The sequence below is a fragment of the Cydia strobilella genome, chromosome 1, assembly GCF_947568885.1.
Source record: "Cydia strobilella chromosome 1, ilCydStro3.1, whole genome shotgun sequence".
In the NCBI taxonomy this organism is placed as follows: Eukaryota; Metazoa; Arthropoda; class Insecta; order Lepidoptera; family Tortricidae; genus Cydia; species Cydia strobilella.
The window spans coordinates 25,311,873-25,331,600 of record NC_086041.1 but is presented as its reverse complement, the minus strand read 5'-3'; the positions used below and the strand labels follow the sequence as shown (position 1 = coordinate 25,331,600).

The window sequence follows — 19,728 nt, the reverse complement described above, 5'->3', positions numbered from 1 at the left end:
GTAGAATATATAACCACCAACATACAAATCCACGCGTACGAAGTCGCGGGCAACAGCTAGTTATATATATATAAACGTAAAAGTCCTGACTGACTGACTCACTTAAATCAACGCCCAGCCCAAACCGTTGGACCTAGAGTGCTGAATTTTTCACAATAGGTAGCTTTTATGACGTTAGTATCCACTAAGGGTTTTTTTTAAATTCATCCCCTAAGGTGGTGAAAAAGGGGTTGAAATTTTGTATGGAGATCAAATATTTTTGTGAGTGTGGGACTTAAATCTTTGTATAAAGGCATATTAGGCATAAAAGTTCATCCCCTACAGTGGTTAAAAGGGGTTGAAAGTAAATCTATTACAAATGCTTTGAAACGTCTTAGAAAGGCATTGTATAAGATTCCAAAAAAGTTATTTCAACGTTCTTAAAAATTCAACCTCTAAAGGGGTTTAAAAGGGGATGTAAGTTTATATATGGTACAAATTTTCTTTTAAGCTAGGAACTTGAAACTTGGTAAAAAGGGCATTATATTAAAATAGACGAAAACTGATTACTTACACCGTTTTTGAATAGTTTGTATTACTTAATAGTTTCGGGAGCGTTTTTTTTTTAAATAGTGGACTTGTAAATCTTCTAAGAGGGTCGAGTGGGATTATATCGGGAACAATTTTTTTTCAGTTAGGGTCTTGAAACTTCGTAGTTTGTGAAAGACAAATTTCATGCGTTGTATAATTATTAACAAATGATTAACCGTCCCTACTGATATCTTTTGCTGCATAATGTTCTATGCTCATGTAGAATATATAACCATCAACATACAAATCCACGCGTACGAAGTTGCGGGCAACAGCTAGTACGAGTACAAAATACAGTACGTAGCGGCCACCTTTTTTAAATATCTATCGTTAAATTTAAATAATCACAATTATTTAGCAGTGGCGCTAATGAGCACGTTGATGGGCTCTTAATGAACTCGACTGTACCACGGAATTAAGAAATACTAAATGCTTATATGTATTTATGTATACTATTACTATAAACGAGAGTTGAAAAGTATCACTCCAACGAAAGTGGCACGCAAAAAAAGGTATACAGTCGGCGAGTACTTACTTAAACTATTTAACCAGGTACTATTTTTACCAGCTATTTGAAGGCAAATGAATGGTGATACTGTGACATCTCTCAACTTGTTAATTATTTCATCTAATGGCAGTTATTCATAAACGCGCCACAAGCCTCATTTAGCTGTCAATGTTTGTCTTAATATGTTGTTTTGATTTATGTCTTTGTAAGATAGGTATAAAACATAAACTAATTGAGGCTTGGAAAGTTTTATGAATAAGGGAGTAAATATGTACGACAGTGACACTGAAAGTTTTATAGAATATGTCAAACATGTATCATGTATTTATTGTGTCATGTTGGTTCTTAGGCTTTCAGACTCGAAAATTTGCTGACATGCAGCTATTTTGGCAGTCACTATAATGATCATAAGAGAAGTAGATGCGAAATAGATAAAATTGTATTATCAGTTAGAAACAGCCAACTGAGCCGTATAAAGAGGCCCACTGATTACCAGTCCGCCGGACGATATTAGCCTGTCAGTTGTTCAGAACTGTCAGATTTTTGTTCTAACTGACAGGCTAATATCGTCCGGCGGACTGATAATCGGTGGGCCCCTTTAGACTTAATTACTAAAATATAGCCGCATTATCATCATTCATCACATCTTTACTAAGTTAACAGAGGCCACAATAAATCATAACACGAAGATTTTCAATTTCCAATCCTAAAAAAAAACAAAAGACAACCCAATGAAAAGTATAGGGTGGGCCAGTGATAAATTCTCTTTTCGTATTGACGTCGTTTCGTTAAAATGCATTTATCATTGGCCTACCCTATACCTTAAAAACTAACTATAATTATTTTATAAATAAAATCTAAAGAGTAGTGGAGTGTATTTAAAAAAAATAATTGGTTATTTAAATTGCATTATCTCAAAATGGTCCATTTTAAAACTTTCAGTGTGACGTATGTACAATTTTTTTTACAAAGGTAAAAATATGCAAAGGTCTTATTTGAAGTTCCAAGGTATGCATAAAACGCCCTCCGTTAGTACCGAATAGTAATGTGTGACGTATAAAATATTTCCTTGTAATTTCTGTAACAAAAAAAAACATTTTTATGAATATTATAGTCCTAGATTAATAAATACTCGTATGTGATCTCCAATTTTAGTGTAGTTAATACTTATTAATACCATAATTGACATTGATATTATATTAATAAAACTTGTCATTTGTCTCATTGCGAATTCAAGTTTACAATTTCAATATGTATGTGTAGTAATTAATATTTTTCATCACAATGGGGTTGGCCGGTTGCAATATTTAGCAGATGGCGAATGCATAGCTTGCCCTGACAATCCCTAGAATTGTCAACAAGGGCCTGACACTCTTTGATAGAGAAAGATAGTCTTATTGCGATTCCTATAAGAGGAAAGAGAAAACAGTGCCATGCTTTGTCCTTTTCACCGACCGGGTTTTTTTTTCATGGTCGGGTTATGGCAGCATAGGTAGGAGGCGATGGCGAAATAGATGGTGAAGGAGAAAAAAATCCCGCAATAGGATTATGCTGCCATCATGCTGCCATACATAAAACTGTCAATCGTATTGTCAAGAGTGCTAGCAAACAACGTGGTTTTCTTACTATAAAGTAAATAATTGTGATTATTAACTATTTAACGGATGTGTAACAGTGTTTTTAAATACACTTAACATGGCGGGGTGTTCAGTGGTTGCCTGCAAAAGCAATAGTTTGCGAAAAGAAGCGGATGTAACATTCCATGCGTAAGTACAAGTTTTTCGTATTTTGATCATGTATTTCTTTCTCAAAGCTCACAGGAACCAAGTTACTGAGTTACATCATTAGTTGGATTATGACAAACTTGATAAAATAGGAAATATCAGTAAATTATTGCTAAAAATAAAACAGAAAGTTTGGTTACGTAAACCGGTCAAATTCAGTAGTATTTTATTTAGGGTTGCAAACAAATTGAAAAAAAAAGTCCCCTGCAATTACCCCATATTTCGGGAGTTTCAAGCTAAGTATTTGATATTTCCAGCTTTCCGACGGAAGATGAAATACTTAAACAATGGATTGCGGGAGCTGGAAAAACAAAACTGGATTTCTCACAAATACTCGCGTATTTATTCCAAACATTTTGAACAACATTGTGTCCGCAAAATAGGGAAAAGAACTTTTGGTGGGAACTACTGGGAAAAATAAATCCCAGAAAAAAATTTCAGTAGTTACGACGAACTCGGTTTAGTGGTACCTACTGGGAATTCTATTTCCCAGTAGGTAGTTACCGTTGGTAAAGGGTGGGAATAAAATTTTCATCAGTGGTAAAAGATTCCTTGTAGTTACCACTGGTAACAACTTGGTGCTAACTAATGGGAATAACCCGTTACACTATTACAGACTACATAATAGTGTAAGTATTAATTATATAAATATTATAGACTATATAGAGTTATCTTAACCTACGAATCAGATTTTAGATTCCGTCCCGAAAAACGGGACGGGCTAAGACTTCACTGTCCGTCTGTCTGGCTGTCACCAGAGGGGCTACCGCAAAAACCGAAATTCGCAAACTGCGGGGATCTTTCTCTTTTACTCTAATGAAGGCGTAATTAGAGTGACAGAGAAAAATGCCCGCAATTTGCGAATTTCGATTTTCGCGGTTATAGCCCAGGCCATATCTTGTGAACCGTGATAGCTTGACAGTTGAAATTTCCACAGTCCACAGTCCACAGGTGATGTATTTCTGTTGCCGCTATAGCAACAAATAATTAAAACAGATTAAAATAATATTTAAGGAAGCCCCCGTTAAATGTGTTTTTATTATTGCCGTTATTGTATAATGGTACGGAACCCTTCCTGTGCAACTCGCACTTGGTCGATTTTTTAAATAATTTATTTCGGGTCTTGGTACACAGTTTTTAACTTTTTATTAGTATTAAACTCTAACAAAATTTATTAATACTACCCCCCAGGAGAGAGAGGACATTCTTTTCTTCATTATGTCTTGGAAATCGTCCATTCGTGTTCGTCGTCGTCGTGGCGGTCCCAACAGCATCCTGAAGCCATTATTGAACTGGACACGCAGAGCACTATCTACTGAGGTGACGCTTAAGCAAGTCAAGATACATCGCTGCAATAGGGTTGTTTCCAATTTCTTAAAATGCTTGTATTATATTATATATTAACCAATTGTTGGACTAAAATTCAATTCGCGCCCAATACGCTCTTTGAAAATTGTGTGACGTCACAGTTTAGTAAGTAGCAGTGTCTAAAACCAAGGCTAAAAAGCAAAGCATTATTTATAATTTATTAGACTTGTGCCCTACAAAATTAGTATACTTACTTAAAGAGGACTGTGACGGTGATTTCATAGTAACCTAACCTAAGCTGTGATTTTTTGGTTAGCTCTCCTTTTGGTGTGGTTCGCCGATCCTAAGAATACTATCTATCATAGGGCTGCAGAGAGGGTGCTCCACATTCAGCACAGCTTATACCTGGCTGAAAGTTCACTAGACATTTCTGGTAAGTATAGTTATAATATGTTTTGAATAAATAAATTACCTGTTTTGTTAAATTATCCTTTTATTCCAACGACCACCTAATCTCATATCAACTCCCTGAGCCACATTATTTTATTTTTTTTCGAAAACTTCATATACAAGTTGAAATTGTAAGGACCAGCCATACTCTGCGCAGCGAATTTATAGGTCACACTGAACAACTTTTATTATAGGAAAAGAAATTGGCTGTCCCATACAAATCGGTGACATCACATCAGCTGGAATGTATGAAACAGCGAAATTTTTCTTCGCGATATCGGCATTGGTATAATTCATTCACTGCATAGAGTATGGCTAGTCATTAAAATACTGGTGACTACTGAAAAAAAAAACCCAGATACCACTTACCACTGGTAAAAGGTGGGAAACTAATTACCAGTCGTTACCAGTGTTACCACTGATAACAACTTGGTGGTAACTAGTGGGAATAACCAAAAGTGACCGGTTGCGACTACATTAGCGATTTCGCTTGCTATAGGTACTAGTAAGTCAGTGAGTCAAAATAGCGACTCGCTCATTACGTAATTTGAGTACTTGTTTGCAACGTTTTCCAGTCGCAAAAAATACCACATAGTAGTCACATTTAAGGGTATTTTGTTGCGACCATGGTAACCCCATGTTATGACGTCACAATATGTCTTTCTCTTACCCCTGGTCGCTCGGTTTCATGTCTAGTTGTATATACTACGAGTATGTCTATGATTGTCATTTTTTTTAAGGAATTTTATGGCCCTGGATTCGGAAGGAATTTTATTCGCCATACTATGATTGTAACAGCCAAAATTGTCACCAAAAATTATGACATTTTAATTTTTTGCACAAAAATCATTTTTTTTGTATGAAAAGGTATAATAATTATCACGGAGTAGGATGGAGATGGCAAGTGGGCGTTCCCGTCTATCCGACAGTTAGTAGCGACCGACTCACTTTATGCACAGACTATGCTCAGTTGTTGTGTAAACTTCATGCTCGAATGACATTCACGTCGTACGTACGCTCGTCTAACAAAAATTGATAATTAAATTTAAAATGCCGTATTGTGCAGTATTAAGCTGCAGAAATCACAGCGGTTAAAAAAATCTTTCACGTGGAGGTATTTCCTATCACCGGTGGTTATTTATTTAAATATAATCCAATAAATACGAAAAATCTGTTTATTTTGCATTATTTACGAATGTTCGTTAAGTAAATCTATATTTTATCAGTTAGAACTTAGAGTTCACAATCCTTTGTCACAATTCTTTACGTTTATCTGGAATATTCGCTATCCTAAATGTCAAATAACTTCGCTACTCAGATGCTGCGCAATGTCGATATTTATATCGATAAAGTTAAAGTTACGCTATTTCAAGTTTGATGTTTGGTTCGGTAATAAATTATTATTTTAGACACGTTTCTTATTATTATTTGGGATAATCAATGTCTTAGTAAATATGGCAGCTCTGGTCATCAAGCACTAAGTTAAGTCGGGGTCATTTCATGGCAACCTTTCAAACCTTCGTATTCCTTTACATACGTTTTTGTTTTTTACACCCATCATATTTTCATCGTTAATATAATTAGACTAGGTACTTAATGCACTTATGCGTACAATGCATGCAATGTGCCATGAATAAACGTTTTATATTTTCTATTTCTTTATTATTTATTATTGTAGGTTACCACAAGATGCCGATATTAAAAATAAATGGATCAATGCTACTGGGCAAGAAAATTAGTTTCCGCAAAAATATAGCACCATTTGCTAGGAGCATTTCTTAGAGAAAGATTTCTGGGGATAAAATTGCCATATATCTCATGTAGCGTCCACACGCCTAAAACTTAGTTACTAATTTAGTAATTATTAGTGACATTCGGGCTCACTAAATTAATAAAAAGTGATCCGTACCACGCAAACTAGCGTCAAATATTGGAATTTTGCCGCCCCCCTTCTTGATTTGATAGGTCACAATCTTACAATCAAATCAAGTGGGATCGATGAGCCAGTTTCATGTATGCTTTCACACCATACAATTAATTTGACAATTTAATCAGGTTGTCCCGTCTAGATTGGCCTTAAATGCTGCTACAAGTAAATATATTGTTAAAGACGAATACTTACCTATGTAAGTAATTGCAGATTTGTGATTACAAAATAACAGCAATACCGAGTTAAAAGAACCACCTTTAAAGAACTATGATTTTATCTGTTTGACTTTAAGATATATTTAATGTTCACATTAACAACCTAGTTGGTCAATTAATAAGAAACAAATTTCTAGTTAGATATTTGTTGTACTGTACTACATATTATTTTTCATACAATCACAATTATCACTACCTATATTATAATCATAAATAAAGTATCATCTAAATGTGTTAAAACATACGGTACTTAATGAAATATCAATACCTAACTGAACACACAAATATCGATAAAACACTCCGATTACACTGTCCCCTCCCTATATCGTCGAATGGAAAGAAGTTCCAACGGTTAGCTACTCGCAGGCGTGTAGAGATCTCGAAAACACCAGTGTAACGTGACCGTGAGATCCGTAACAAACCATGCGTAATTAGACCTTACTTATACTGGTTTTTTAGCCCTTTTCTCGCCTGTAATAAGTAAGTGATTTTAAAATTATATAAAATAACGCCATCTGGTGTTGAGTAGTTGTATTAGGTGAACGTTGAGCGAGCCTTTGTGAGATGAATGAGATAATGAAAGAGTCGTATGTCATATAGCTTTGACATTATATTTTAAACCGTCACTCATGTAGCCTACAGTTGATATTCGTTCGAGAAATGTCCACCGGTAATAACCTTTTGGTATGGAAAGTTGCTACGAATCAGAGCAATTTTGTAAGTGTGTGACATATTTTAACGTGGCTATGAATGTGTGAGTTTAGCGACACTGGTTTTCATACTAAATAGGAGTCATTTCACATCCACTAGTTTATTAATTCGTGATAATTATTTCAAAAATTAATTCCTAAATTACACGAAAATGATATATTACTTGCCCTAGTTGCTAAGACCTGGACGAGTTGGACCTGGGGAGTCGGCCTCTCCCCCTGGGGGTAGGCACGGTACGATCTCGTGGCTACCGGGCCAAATCAGCTTTGTTTGGCCTAAGGAACAATCGTGCCAAGCGGCATTGCCTGAGACTAAAGTGCATTCTGCTCCATACATTTACTGTCCTTACTTACCCTACTAAACAGGGCTAGTTAAATAAAAGCTTGTAAAAACAGACTACAGCCATCTGCAGCTGCCTGACACTATAATAGTACGTTACGACATTTACTATACAAGTGCGAAAAACAGGAAATTCGTGTGGTGTTTTAAGTTGACACGAGTTGCGAATTACCTATTCACACATGTATCGTACAACGTTTTACAATACTTAATTTTTTTTAAATATTTTGACTTAGATTCTGCATTTTTTTATCATTTACATATATTATTTTAATATCCACATTATTGTGATAAATTGCTCATTTGCTATCTATTTTACTAGATTTTGCTATAAAATTAAATATGTGTCATCATCCCTATTGCCAAAGAGGATATAATAAGAGAATTTAAATACATTTTAACGTATTTTTATAAATCTTCATCTTTAGTTTTAAAGTATGTCGATAGGTGGCAGTGAATTTACAGTGGTTAAAAAATTTACTATGACAGTACCGCTCTATCTTATTATATCCTCTTTGCTTTGATATAACGAGATTGCCAATAACTACTGAATATGATTGTGTTACCGCGTCAATGTTGTCGATGCGCGTGAGCAGCCGCTGGCAGCACAGGATCATGAGCGCCGGCGTGATGCTGTCGTCCTTGTGCAGGTCCAGGAGGCCGAACCGCTCTAACACTTCTTTGTAAAGTGCCTTTTCCACGTGCTTGTTGCTGAATTAAACGAATTGTTTAATGTAACTTTATCATTTCATGATCAATTTTCCTTATTAATATTTTCATAGAAATAAGAACAGGCCATCCAAGAAAGACACAGAGCTTCTTTTGTTTACGTTTTCATTGTTATACATATTATTACATATCCTACGAACTGGGCGTTCTGTTAATTCATATCAATAATTATGACTTCAATATTTGTCGCGATATCGTATAAGTATGTTCTTGGAATATATTTTCTTTAATCTGCCGATTGTGAAAACCTAAATCCTAACCTAAACATGTTTGTTATTGAAAGTTTATTTCCATAAATCATTAAGTACCTACAGTCGGCATCAAATAGATAGTAACGGCCAAAGTGGCCAAATATATCGGAACACATCCTTATTTCTCTGGTAACAAAGGTGTGTTACGATATATTTGGCCACTTTGTTCGTCACTTTATATTTGATGCTGACTATACTAATGCAGGTAGGTACCATAGAATAATACTTAGTGTAATAGTGTGTTTCGGTCTCATTTTATTAACCTTCGACGCAAAAAAGAGGTGTTATATGTTTGAGCTCTCCAATTATTGACCGATTTCGATGTTTTTTTTACGTGAAAGGAATCTTCCTTGCGGTGATTCTTAGCAATGTTTGATAGAAATTGATCCAACAGTTTGAAGAGTATCAGCTCTTTTCCAAAATGATGTAAGACATTTTTGGCATATAGCGTAGGTATTTTTAAAATTTTAAAATTTAATAGTTATAGTTCTAAACCAAAGAGCATATAATAGGATAGAGCGGTACTGTCATAGTAAATTTTGTAGCCGCAGTATATTCACTGCCATCTATCGACACACGATTAAAACTAAAAATATCAAAAAATGTATTTATATACATCGTGTTTTTTTTGATTTCCGTTAAATTCGACACGTTGCTTGGTACATTAATAGAAGCTACCTGGTATATCGCTTATTGTAAAATTCGAAAAAATTTTTTTTTGCCTTTTTCATACAAAATAAATGAATATTGCATCGTAAAAGGTCCTTTAGAGTTACGTAAAAGTTAGTGTGACACTTAATGAAAGAAAAGTAGTTAATGTCGGAACTGTCAAACTAACTCACCTCAGTAACCTTCTTGTAGTGAATAGCTATCAATGGAAAACTCTTTACTGACGAAACTTAAAAAATAAATAAAATTTGGAGGCAATGAAGAATTGTTTACACAGGTTTTAGCAATTAAATTTATTTATTGAATATCTCAAAAACCGTAAGAGTTAAAACACTAGTTTCTTAGAGAAATTAACTTTATTCAACCTGAAGAATCTCCCCTTAAAATTAACGGAAATCAAAAAACCACGGTGTATACATATATGGTTAAATGATTTTTTTTGCAATATTTGCATTAATTATTTTTATATTATTTTGTCCATGTTCTTTCACTGATATGCGTTAAAATTGTTAAATAACAAACGAAACCGTCAACGCCATCTATACGAGAGTAGGCCAAAGGTAGTGGCGCCATCTGATCGAGAATCAAATTTTCTTGATTTTCGAGGCACGTTTTTTCCTTAGACTGTATCCATCTATTACGGAGTTATATCTATCTTTGTTCTAAACGTTTTCGAGAACATGCTTCATACAGTTCTGTTATTTCGTGTATATAGCATTCGGTACACATTGGTTTAAAATTTTGAACAAATGTTTCCATAAGCAGGTACGGTACGGTCGAGAACTGCGTTATTAAAAACCGGGTCGATCACGTTTATAAAGTCGATGATTGCTCGACATGTTTTGCTCCATAACTATCCGAGTAGGTACGTGTAAACGTCAATAATCCGGTTTAATATATATTTAATATGTCGGTGCCTCACGAGAACTGTGTTGTTAACAACTTACATGCTGTACTCAGTGAGAAGTAGCATGGCTTCGTCGAGGTGGTTGCTGATGAAGTAGATGAGCTCGTCGGCCGGACAGGACGACGGCGTGATGAACTGGCCTGTGGGGGACAGCATCAGGGGACCGGCCTCTCTGTAAGTAAGTAACTTAGCCTTTACTTACAGAGAGGCATTTAGTCACAGATGATTAATATTTTCCAAATATTCGAAAAACCACCTATTTTCCTTGCCTTCGAACACGATCGGTTTTGCTCCTTCGATTTAACTTCAAATCCGCACAATATTAATATCAAAATTATAAGGAAGTATAGGTGAAAAGCAAAGTGCATTTAATGTACTCGCTGTAAGGAGAGGTTTTTACATACCCCGCTACGGTCAATTTAAAGATATAACCCCGAACTTAACGATCGGCTCTTATTACGGGAGATAATTTGATTTTATAATACCTACAGGATTATTTTGACTATAGGTACCTACTATACTAACAAGTCAAGTAAAAACGAGAACCTAAACATAAGTAAAAAAGTGTTTTACCAACACATGAAGATAATTTGAACTTACGGCTCAACTACAATCTGGTATTTGCTAAGCGATTCAGGCACCGAGGCAGGGATCTTCTTCCCCCGCCCGTAAAAGTCCCCGATGGATGTGATGAGCTGCCTCAAGTGGCTGCAGTACTGGTGAGCGGACACTTTTGGCATGAATTTCCTATAAAAAATGTGTATTTGATGCATTTCATAGAAACGACTGGCAAATATTTTGTATTATCCTCTAGAACTAGATAGGCTACATTATTTAGGTACGTTAGTACCTAGTACCTACTAATAACAATAACATAAATATTGAAACACCCTTGTACCTACTGCCGCCTGTATCTCTTCATAAAATTTCTATACCTTAAATCTAATGAGCCCAAACTGATATGGTTGAGTTTGGTTCGATACGGAGGTCTTTTAACCATCTTCCGACTGCATACTGCATTATTAGATCAGATCCATATTAGCAAATTATTGCATTGCCACCGAAATTACGGTATTACACAAATATCAGGCCAATCGTAAACCAAGAAGTGTTTCAAATTTGATTCAGATAAATATAATGATGCTAAGGAAAGTAAAGGTGTTAAAGTCTAAAGACTGTCTGTCTTTTGCTTTTCGTTTTTTGAATGATTAACAATTCAATATTATTTTGGAATAGCAAAATAGAGTTAGACCAAGATAAGTCAGCAACGATTTAGATAGCACACGCAGTGTAACTAGCGCAAGTGTTATTTTAAACGTCAAACGTAGTCTTCTATGAAATTATGACTTACCTATAAATAATGCACTGTGTGTGCTATCAGAATCGTTGCAGACTTATCATGGTTTAAATCTAGCATTGTTTAACAGTAAAACGAAGATAAAATATTACCGTCTACAAATGTGTATATTCCTTAGTATACTGGACAAAGCCTCTTCGTAGTGAGGTATTTGTGTCAGAGCGCTATCTTCTTGGCTAACCTTTTTAATAAGCTGAAATATATAAAACACATTCCTTAATACAATATCTAGGAACTGTATAGGACTTACTACATAGCAAACATAATTATTAGTAGGTATTATAAAACACATGATCGATCATTTTTAGGGTTCCGTACCCAAAGGGTAAAAACGGGACCCTATTACTAAGACTCCGCTGTCCGTCCGTCTGTCTGTCTGTCACCAGGCTATATCTCATGAACCGTGATAGCTAGACAGTTGAAATTTTCACAGATGATGTATTTCTGTTGCCGCTATAACAACAAATAATAAAAAGTACGGAACCCTCGGTGCGCGAGTCTGACTTGCACTTGGCCGGTTTTTAGGTCTTGCCTAAATATGATTAGTTATATGTTTTGTAATAATATATTAATTCATGATACTCATGACTCATACTATTGACATGAGTACCTATAAATATAATCTACAAAAAATTCTCAATCTTATTAACTTACCGAGAGCCATTCGTTTCTTACGTCAATTATATTCAGGAACACATCGCCATCTAAGCTTACGCCAGTAAATTGTCCTAAGGCAATGGTTCTACCTGAAATGAAACAATGGTAGTTTAAAATGTTCACCAGAGGTTCACTACACCATGTTTGAACAGTGTGCAAGGGTGAGAGCCACATGTCGCATTTTCCTCTTGTTAAAGTTGGTCACACAGGACAGGAATGTGACGATGATCGGACAGAGACCATTTTGTATGGGTTATTTAAAATGGCTTGAGAGTTGAGAGCCTCGCACTGCCCGTACAAACTGCCTCTGTCTTATCCCGCCCAGGGAGAATCATGTTGCATGCACAGCTATTTTTAGAATATTTGAATACTAGCTTTTGCCCGCAACTTCGTTTGCGTGGAATTAGTTCCGGCAGTTAGTAAGTATAGCGCCTGGATAAAATGTAATGGCAATAACTTTGACCCTCTTTAGGGATGACTTCCGACAAAAAAACTATTCTATATCCTTCCCCGGGACTCAAACTATCTCTATGCCATAAAAACTATATTCGTTCAGCGGTTTAAGCGTGAAAAGGAAACAGACAGGCACATCTTCGTATTTATAATATTAGTATGGATTGTCATGGGTTATTGTGGAAAACATTGTCATCTCTGCAGCTGACTGTAGGTACACGTTCACTTTCGAACTTACCTGTTAAATTACTCATATGTTGCGAATGCTGCGAGGCCAGCGCAACCAGACTTTGTAGCGCACCTCTGATATGGCTAATATTCCAACCACCATCATATTTTACCTGCAAGCACATTGGATTATAACATTAATAACTTACAAAAGGTTCTATAACATAACTAAGGCATTTTAACACCAAACAGTGATATAGTAGGCCTATAATGGTAACCATTGTGACTGCTTGTACTATAATAGGTTTTTAACAGAGTGTTTTGGTTCTATAAATTAAAGAGCACTTAAATTATATAATTTCGCTCTTAGAACGCTTCTAGGACCACACAAAAGAATCTTTAAAGTGCTGCACTGTTATAGATATGCAAAAAGCGATTATGGTACTATTTAATATTATAGACGACTTTACTGACGCTTTTATGTACTTACCTATTTCGCACTAATAATGCGTCAAAATAGCTTTTATAGTACTAGTATTGTAGCAGTATCGTAAACACTATTAGAGGATCAATCTGCACTATAAAAGGACTTTGCACGACCATTACGTAACGTTTTAGCTTTTTAAAGGCTAGTTCTGTAAAAGTCATGAAAGGTTTTCTATAGTGCTATATAGTACCATAAAAGTTACCTGGCACGTTGCTAAATAATCCGTTAAAATATGGCTGCTGTTTTCTGCCATGATAGCACATTAGCAGCACGGCTGGAACCTATGTGTGCTATAGCAGCCAAATTTGGGACAGGTCCTTATTTTATTAATGTAAATTGAATTAAAACATGAAAATTTTGAGAGCACATTGTCAAATTTGAAATCAGCATAATGATTTTAACAATACAATTATTTTCGCATGTACAATGTACCGGCATAGTAACGGTCCACGAATGTTTTTTAGTACGTCCTTTTTATTACCAAAATACAAATGTCACTTTAAGAAACAATGGCGAATGAACTTACCGATATATTTAATGCAAACAAAATAGCGGACAAGCGAGTGTTATAAAAAAGATCACTAGAATCGTTTACGGTGCAAAATAGCACTATAAACATGTTTTGGTTACTTTTATAATTGCAAATTGCGACATAAACGTTAAGCGAGGTTAAGACTAGCAAGAACTTGCATTCAATTTACGTTACATTGCTGACTACTAAGGTAAACTGCATTCAAAATGTTCATCAGATACCGCAATGTAATGAAAATTGCATGCAAGTTCTTGCTAGTCTAAACCTCGCTTTACAGACAGCGCTATTTTAGTACTAAAAAGCGTTTCTCGTCACTTTTACATTTCAACCATAGAGCTGATTTATCACCGTGAGAGGCTTTATGTAATGTTTATAGAATAAATCAGTGATAAAACTAGGGCCTATTTGGGGTTTTGTAAACGTTTACAACACCATTATAGTGCTAATCATGAACACTAATTAGAATTAGCACGCTCCAAAACGTTATCAGGACTTTTATAGTACCAAATTTTGTACTTGGGAAACAAATGCGTCTCCCATCCATTAGGGGTGTTCTGTGCTCTGTGCCAAATGTTTGCAGTAAGGTATGTATTATATAAAAAGGCGGAATTTCACCGGTGTTGCCATAAAACAAACCTAACCTAACTATAGGATAACCTTACAAAAATCCTGAAAAGTTAACGGTTTCAGAATTATGACTAATGATAATGGGACTGCAAGTACTGCAACACATACGGGCTATTCCGAAAGTTGTTAGCTGCTCCGGCTCTACTAGGGTTACCAGGGGCCCATTTCATTAGTGTGTTGTTATGGCAACCCATTCGATTTGACAGTTCGTGAACTAATAATATTAGTCTAATATAGTTCGAGAAATGGGCCCCAGATGTCAGGAATTTTTGCCTTTTGTCAGGAATTCGGACGGAACACGAAATTGTCAGGATTTTTTTGAATTAATAGACTTTTTTTATATATGTCTTACTTTGTTTATATATGTCTTATAATCGAAATCATGTTATACGTGTTAAATAAATAGTAATAATATAAATGTAATAGAAATATGACCATACTTCGTACAATCTATATCAGCTATATAGCTCAGAGTGTAGATTAGGCTAAGACTGAGAGTAGATTTTGTAATTTCTTTTTTTTTTTAAAGAAACAGTTTAAATTTTTTTAATTTTTTTTAATGTCTAATATTCGAGACCCCCCCCCCGTCGTCGTCAACGTCAGAAAAAAATTTCGCAATTCAGGAATTTTCTCAGGAGATTCAAAAATTAGTATCTGGTAACCTAGGCTCTACTCATGCGATTAGAAATATTTCAATTAATAAAATTATACTTTATACCGCTTAAGGGTACCCTATTACTAAGACTCCGCTGTCCGTCTGTATGTCTGTCACCAGGCTGTATCTCATGAACCGTGATAGCTAGACAGTTGAAATTTTCACAGATGATGTATTTCTGTTGCCGCTATAACAACAAATACTAAAAAGTACGGAACCCTCGGGGCGCGAGTCCGACTCGCACTTTGCCGGTTTTTTATTATTATTGCGAATATTTTTTTTATTATATATTTTTAACTGAAAGCTAAATGGAGTTCCATACAAAACAGCTTTGCTTAGAAAAAAAAACCGGCCAAGCGCGAGTTGGACTCGCGCACCGAGGGTTCCTAATTTACGGTTTTCGCAATTTTGCCTTCATCTGTGCTATAAGACGTTGCTTCGTACCAAATTTCAAGATTCTGAGTTCACGGGAAGTACCTTGTAGGTTTTGATTACCTTGCGAGTGTCGAAAATTTGCGGCATAAACGGTTGTATTGTATCTTTTGATTGCGTTGGCTTAGAAGTTTGATTTTTTCATAGCTCCAAGGGACAGTAGACTGAGTATTTGATATAAATTCCGTAAACGTCAGTCCATACATTGTGTATGACCATTGGCCGACTATTTTCGACAGAGGGGAACGCCTGTTATAGGCTAGGCTCCGTTGGTTATATCCTCCTAGTGACAGATGGTTATAGGCTTCGACGCATCGAAGTGAAAAATAAATAAATAAAACTAAGCGTTTTCCAAAAATGTATTTACACCAGTTGCATAAGTACTGTACTGAAGGATCCCTCACAATGGTATAAATGTGGTATAAATATATTGTAACCGCATGAGTAGAGCCGGAGCAGTTAACAACTTTCGGAACAGCACTCGTAATTCATGATGATAAGTAAATCAGTGTACGTAATTATAATTAATTATGAATGAATATATGTATATGGATAAAAATTGTTTCATTTTAAAATGACCTTCTGAAATGACATGAATTTGGTATTCGTATGGACATTCAAGTAACGTATATCAGTTTACGTTTCATCTGGTAATACAGAGAAAATAGAGCGACTAAATGTTTTACATTTAAAAAAAACTTCTACTGGCTTTATTTTAGCAATATTTAAACAAAACCTAGTACCAGACATATGTCTGGTACTAGAGGGTACTAGGTTTTGTTTCGATATCTGTATTATCTGTTACCTACGTAAATGTTCGTGTCAAGTATCATGTTATTTTGTTTCAGCATGTCCTTTTAAAATGAGTGTAACTTCGATTGTATAGGAGCGCCTTATTGGCGGCAGGTTCGTGAGACACTTAAAGAGATCCTGTTATAAAATACAGATTTAAAATAATAGAAAGTTTGACTTAATATTTTACTTTTTACGAACTTCTTTTATACCATAAGTACTGCATAGGTGATCTATTAAGCTCTTCACTTGGCCCCTGGTTGCACTTGTTGCTTCATATTTACTCCTTGCTGTTGCACTATTGTCGTATATCCACTCTCTATAATAAATAAATATGATTATTGTTGAAATTAAATTAAAATAGTCTTACATCTACAGAAGATTTAGATTTTTGCTAAACAGTCATTGATGCAATTCGAAATTAAAAATCCCACCAAAAACATTTTCATGTAAAATGTTGCCAAGACAAAACCGTAATGCTCGCACTGTCAAAAAGTTATCACATCTCTTGTAGAGCCAAGCTTCTAACTCTACTCGTACAAGCCCGAAGTTTGTAGGGTAACCCCCTTTCCCCCATAACGCCCTCCCCTTTTCCAACCTTACGGGGTGATTTTGGGGTTGAAAACTATTCTATATCCTTCCCCATTACAAAAAATATCTACATACCAAATTTCAACAACATCGGTTTAGCAGTTCAGTTTATTGATTTTTCATACAAAATGCCACCCCCCTTTTCACCCCCTTAGGGGCTAAAAATTTCAAGTTTTTGAATTTTTTTGTTGTTTGTGTACTAGAACTATCTTATATACCAAATTTTAGCTTCCTAGGACTTCAGGAAGTACCATAAAGGTTTTGATGATCATCAGTGAGTGAGTGAGTCAGTGACGAAATCGGTGTTTTTTAGATATAATTAAGATCTATGCAATTGAAAATTATTATGCTTAATAAGTTCACTATTGACATCATATCCCGAGAATTTTGTTTATCTGGTATAATCCAAACCCAAGTTATGAGGGTTCAAAAAAACGATGAAGCGCTTCGAGAAAAGGTAGGTAGTGCCCTTGCGCTTCGCTATACTCGTCTTGGCAGAGACACTACCGTGCCCCAGAATCTGACTAAATGAACAAAATAATGAGGCCTGCTAAATAACGTAAGTTCTCTTTACTTATCAATAGTCTAAAATAGTGTAATCCAATCATCACATAGGTAGTGAAAGTACTTACATGAGATTTTCAACTGCTTTCTTTTCCTGAACTTTTCTCTTCATTCGGGCAACTTTCTCAAATTCCACACTGTATTCTTTATATGCTTTTGTAAAGTTTTCCTTACTGCAAAAAAATATTTCATATAATATTATTTTACCTTATTTCCTATTTTTAGCAACTTTTAAAAGGTAGCTAATTTTTTTTTCTTTTACCTAAAAGTATTGTTCTTCTGTGGACTTTTTGGTATCTTATCAATATATTTTGTAGATATATCACATGCACTTAAAACTTTTACAACTGTTTCCCTAACATCACTGCTGTTCAACTGGATTCTGACTAGTTTGAATTCACCTGAAAGTATTATAAAACATGAAATCTACATTCTCACATCCTAAACCCGGGTAGGCAAACACCAGCTATGAGCCAAGTGGCCCTTTGGATCTGCAATAATAGCTCTTCAAGATACCCAAACCAATAACAATTAGAGGATTTTGACAAATTAACTTTTGTGGCTCTTTGACATACTTTAAAACTGGTGATTTCTATAGTGATTGGCGTTTCTCTTCAAAAGTTTGCCGACCCCTGACTTTAAACAGCTAGTGAGTTGCCTTCATGGTTGAATATGATCGAACTTGCATTAATTCTAATTTAAGATCACGTCAATGTACCATATTCTGACAAATACATTTCAATGAGCTAGAAACCAAATTAATCAAATTACTATTATCTGTTCTAATGGCATTAATAATATACATATGCTACATCTGATTTAACTTTTTTTTATCAACAGGAGTACAATAGCAAAAGTAGATTATTGGATAATATATATTAGTTTTTTATTTATTTAGAGAATATATGATGATTGATGAGACATACCTTCTGCCATATCTTTTTGCCTTAAGTAAAATGCTAGCGGAGGTATAGACATTCTTCGACTAGATTGCTGTGCCTCTATTAGAGCACTTAATTGCTGTAATGAGTTTTCATTTATCTTCTGTAATAAGATGTAACTTTAAAAGTCAATACTCAATAAATAAAAAAATAATGAACATCAATTCATTAATTCAGTAATCAGAGTAACAGATGAAAATACAAAGCAATAACTTACTCTCTGTTCTGGGTATTTTCCAAACAAGTCTGGATGTACACTGAAGTAAAACGGCCGCAGCGCCGTCGAAACTTCGGCTGAACTCAAATATCTGCACAGGACTCCTCCAGCACATTGGCAACATCTGAACATAGTGAATGTAGTTATTACGATTTACAACCCATTTGTGCTCCATCGATGGGCAAACAAAGCACTTTTCCTCGCATTAGATTTCAATTTTTTTTATAACAATAAAGTTTGTGAATTCAAAATACTTATAGGTACATTCATCATCTAAATATTCTAAATGATCTAAAAACAACTTGTAAACAGGTTTATCTAATTGACCATAAAAATACAGGGTTTTGTAAATGGTAATTAAATATAAACAGAACGTCTATCTAATACCTTATTTTTATTCTGGAATACATTATTCAATGCCTGATCAGCCTGAATGCTGGTAAACGGAAAAAACGTTTATTTTGAGCACTTAAACCTACTTTACTTTGATTATATCACTAAAATAAAATGACTAAAAGCTTGCTTTTAGCACGGATTAGTTATATCATGACATTACTGACAGTGACATTAGGTTGACACTGACAGCAACTAACACATAACTAACAACTAACTTAACATTTTTTTTTTCGTGCATCTGGTCTGGACAGGCTAAAGCTTTAAGCCATACTGACTTGTCATAAATTAAATTAAATTAAATATTAAATAATTGTTTATTTCAGAAATTCAATTTCCATAATATATTAGTAACTTATTCTATTAACTCTTAACCTATGTTAGTGACAATATCTATGTATGTAATCTATTTATACTTTAACTAATTATAAACATGTAGGCTACTCCAGTATTTCCAGAAAGCGCCATCTATCCTGTCTGCGACTGTGGCT

The 19,728-nt window shown here is 34.9% G+C and overlaps 1 protein-coding gene across 1 annotated transcript; it reads right to left on the bottom strand.

Annotated features, from left to right (window-relative positions):
• Positions 1–1,696: 1,696 nt before the first annotated feature.
• On the bottom strand, positions 1,697–19,367 carry LOC134742662 (T-cell activation inhibitor, mitochondrial). The gene is made up of 13 exons (XM_063675852.1): positions 19,232–19,367; positions 18,845–18,968; positions 18,613–18,730; positions 17,949–18,087; positions 17,755–17,859; positions 16,733–16,850; positions 13,077–13,179; positions 12,383–12,474; positions 11,821–11,921; positions 10,972–11,118; positions 10,412–10,543; positions 8,382–8,526; positions 1,697–2,156 (listed from the first exon to the last, which is right to left on the bottom strand). Exons 1-13 carry the CDS (start codon positions 19,252–19,254, stop codon positions 2,070–2,072), a joined length of 1,434 nt encoding a protein of 477 aa, XP_063531922.1. The 5' UTR covers positions 19,255–19,367; the 3' UTR covers positions 1,697–2,069.
• Between the last annotated feature and the right edge of the window lie 361 nt (positions 19,368–19,728).

Excerpts from the sequence above, each read along its gene's own strand:
- LOC134742662 (XM_063675852.1), bottom strand. The coding sequence starts at position 19,254 with ATGTATTCCAGAATAAAAATAAG. Across the intron at positions 18,088-18,612 it reads GCAAAAAGATATGGCAGAAG|GTGAATTCAAACTAGTCAGA; the intron begins GTATGTCTCATC and ends TAATACTTTCAG. Across the intron at positions 8,527-10,411 it reads CTTCTCACTGAGTACAGCAT|CAACAAGCACGTGGAAAAGG; the intron begins GTAAGTTGTTAA and ends CGTTTAATTCAG.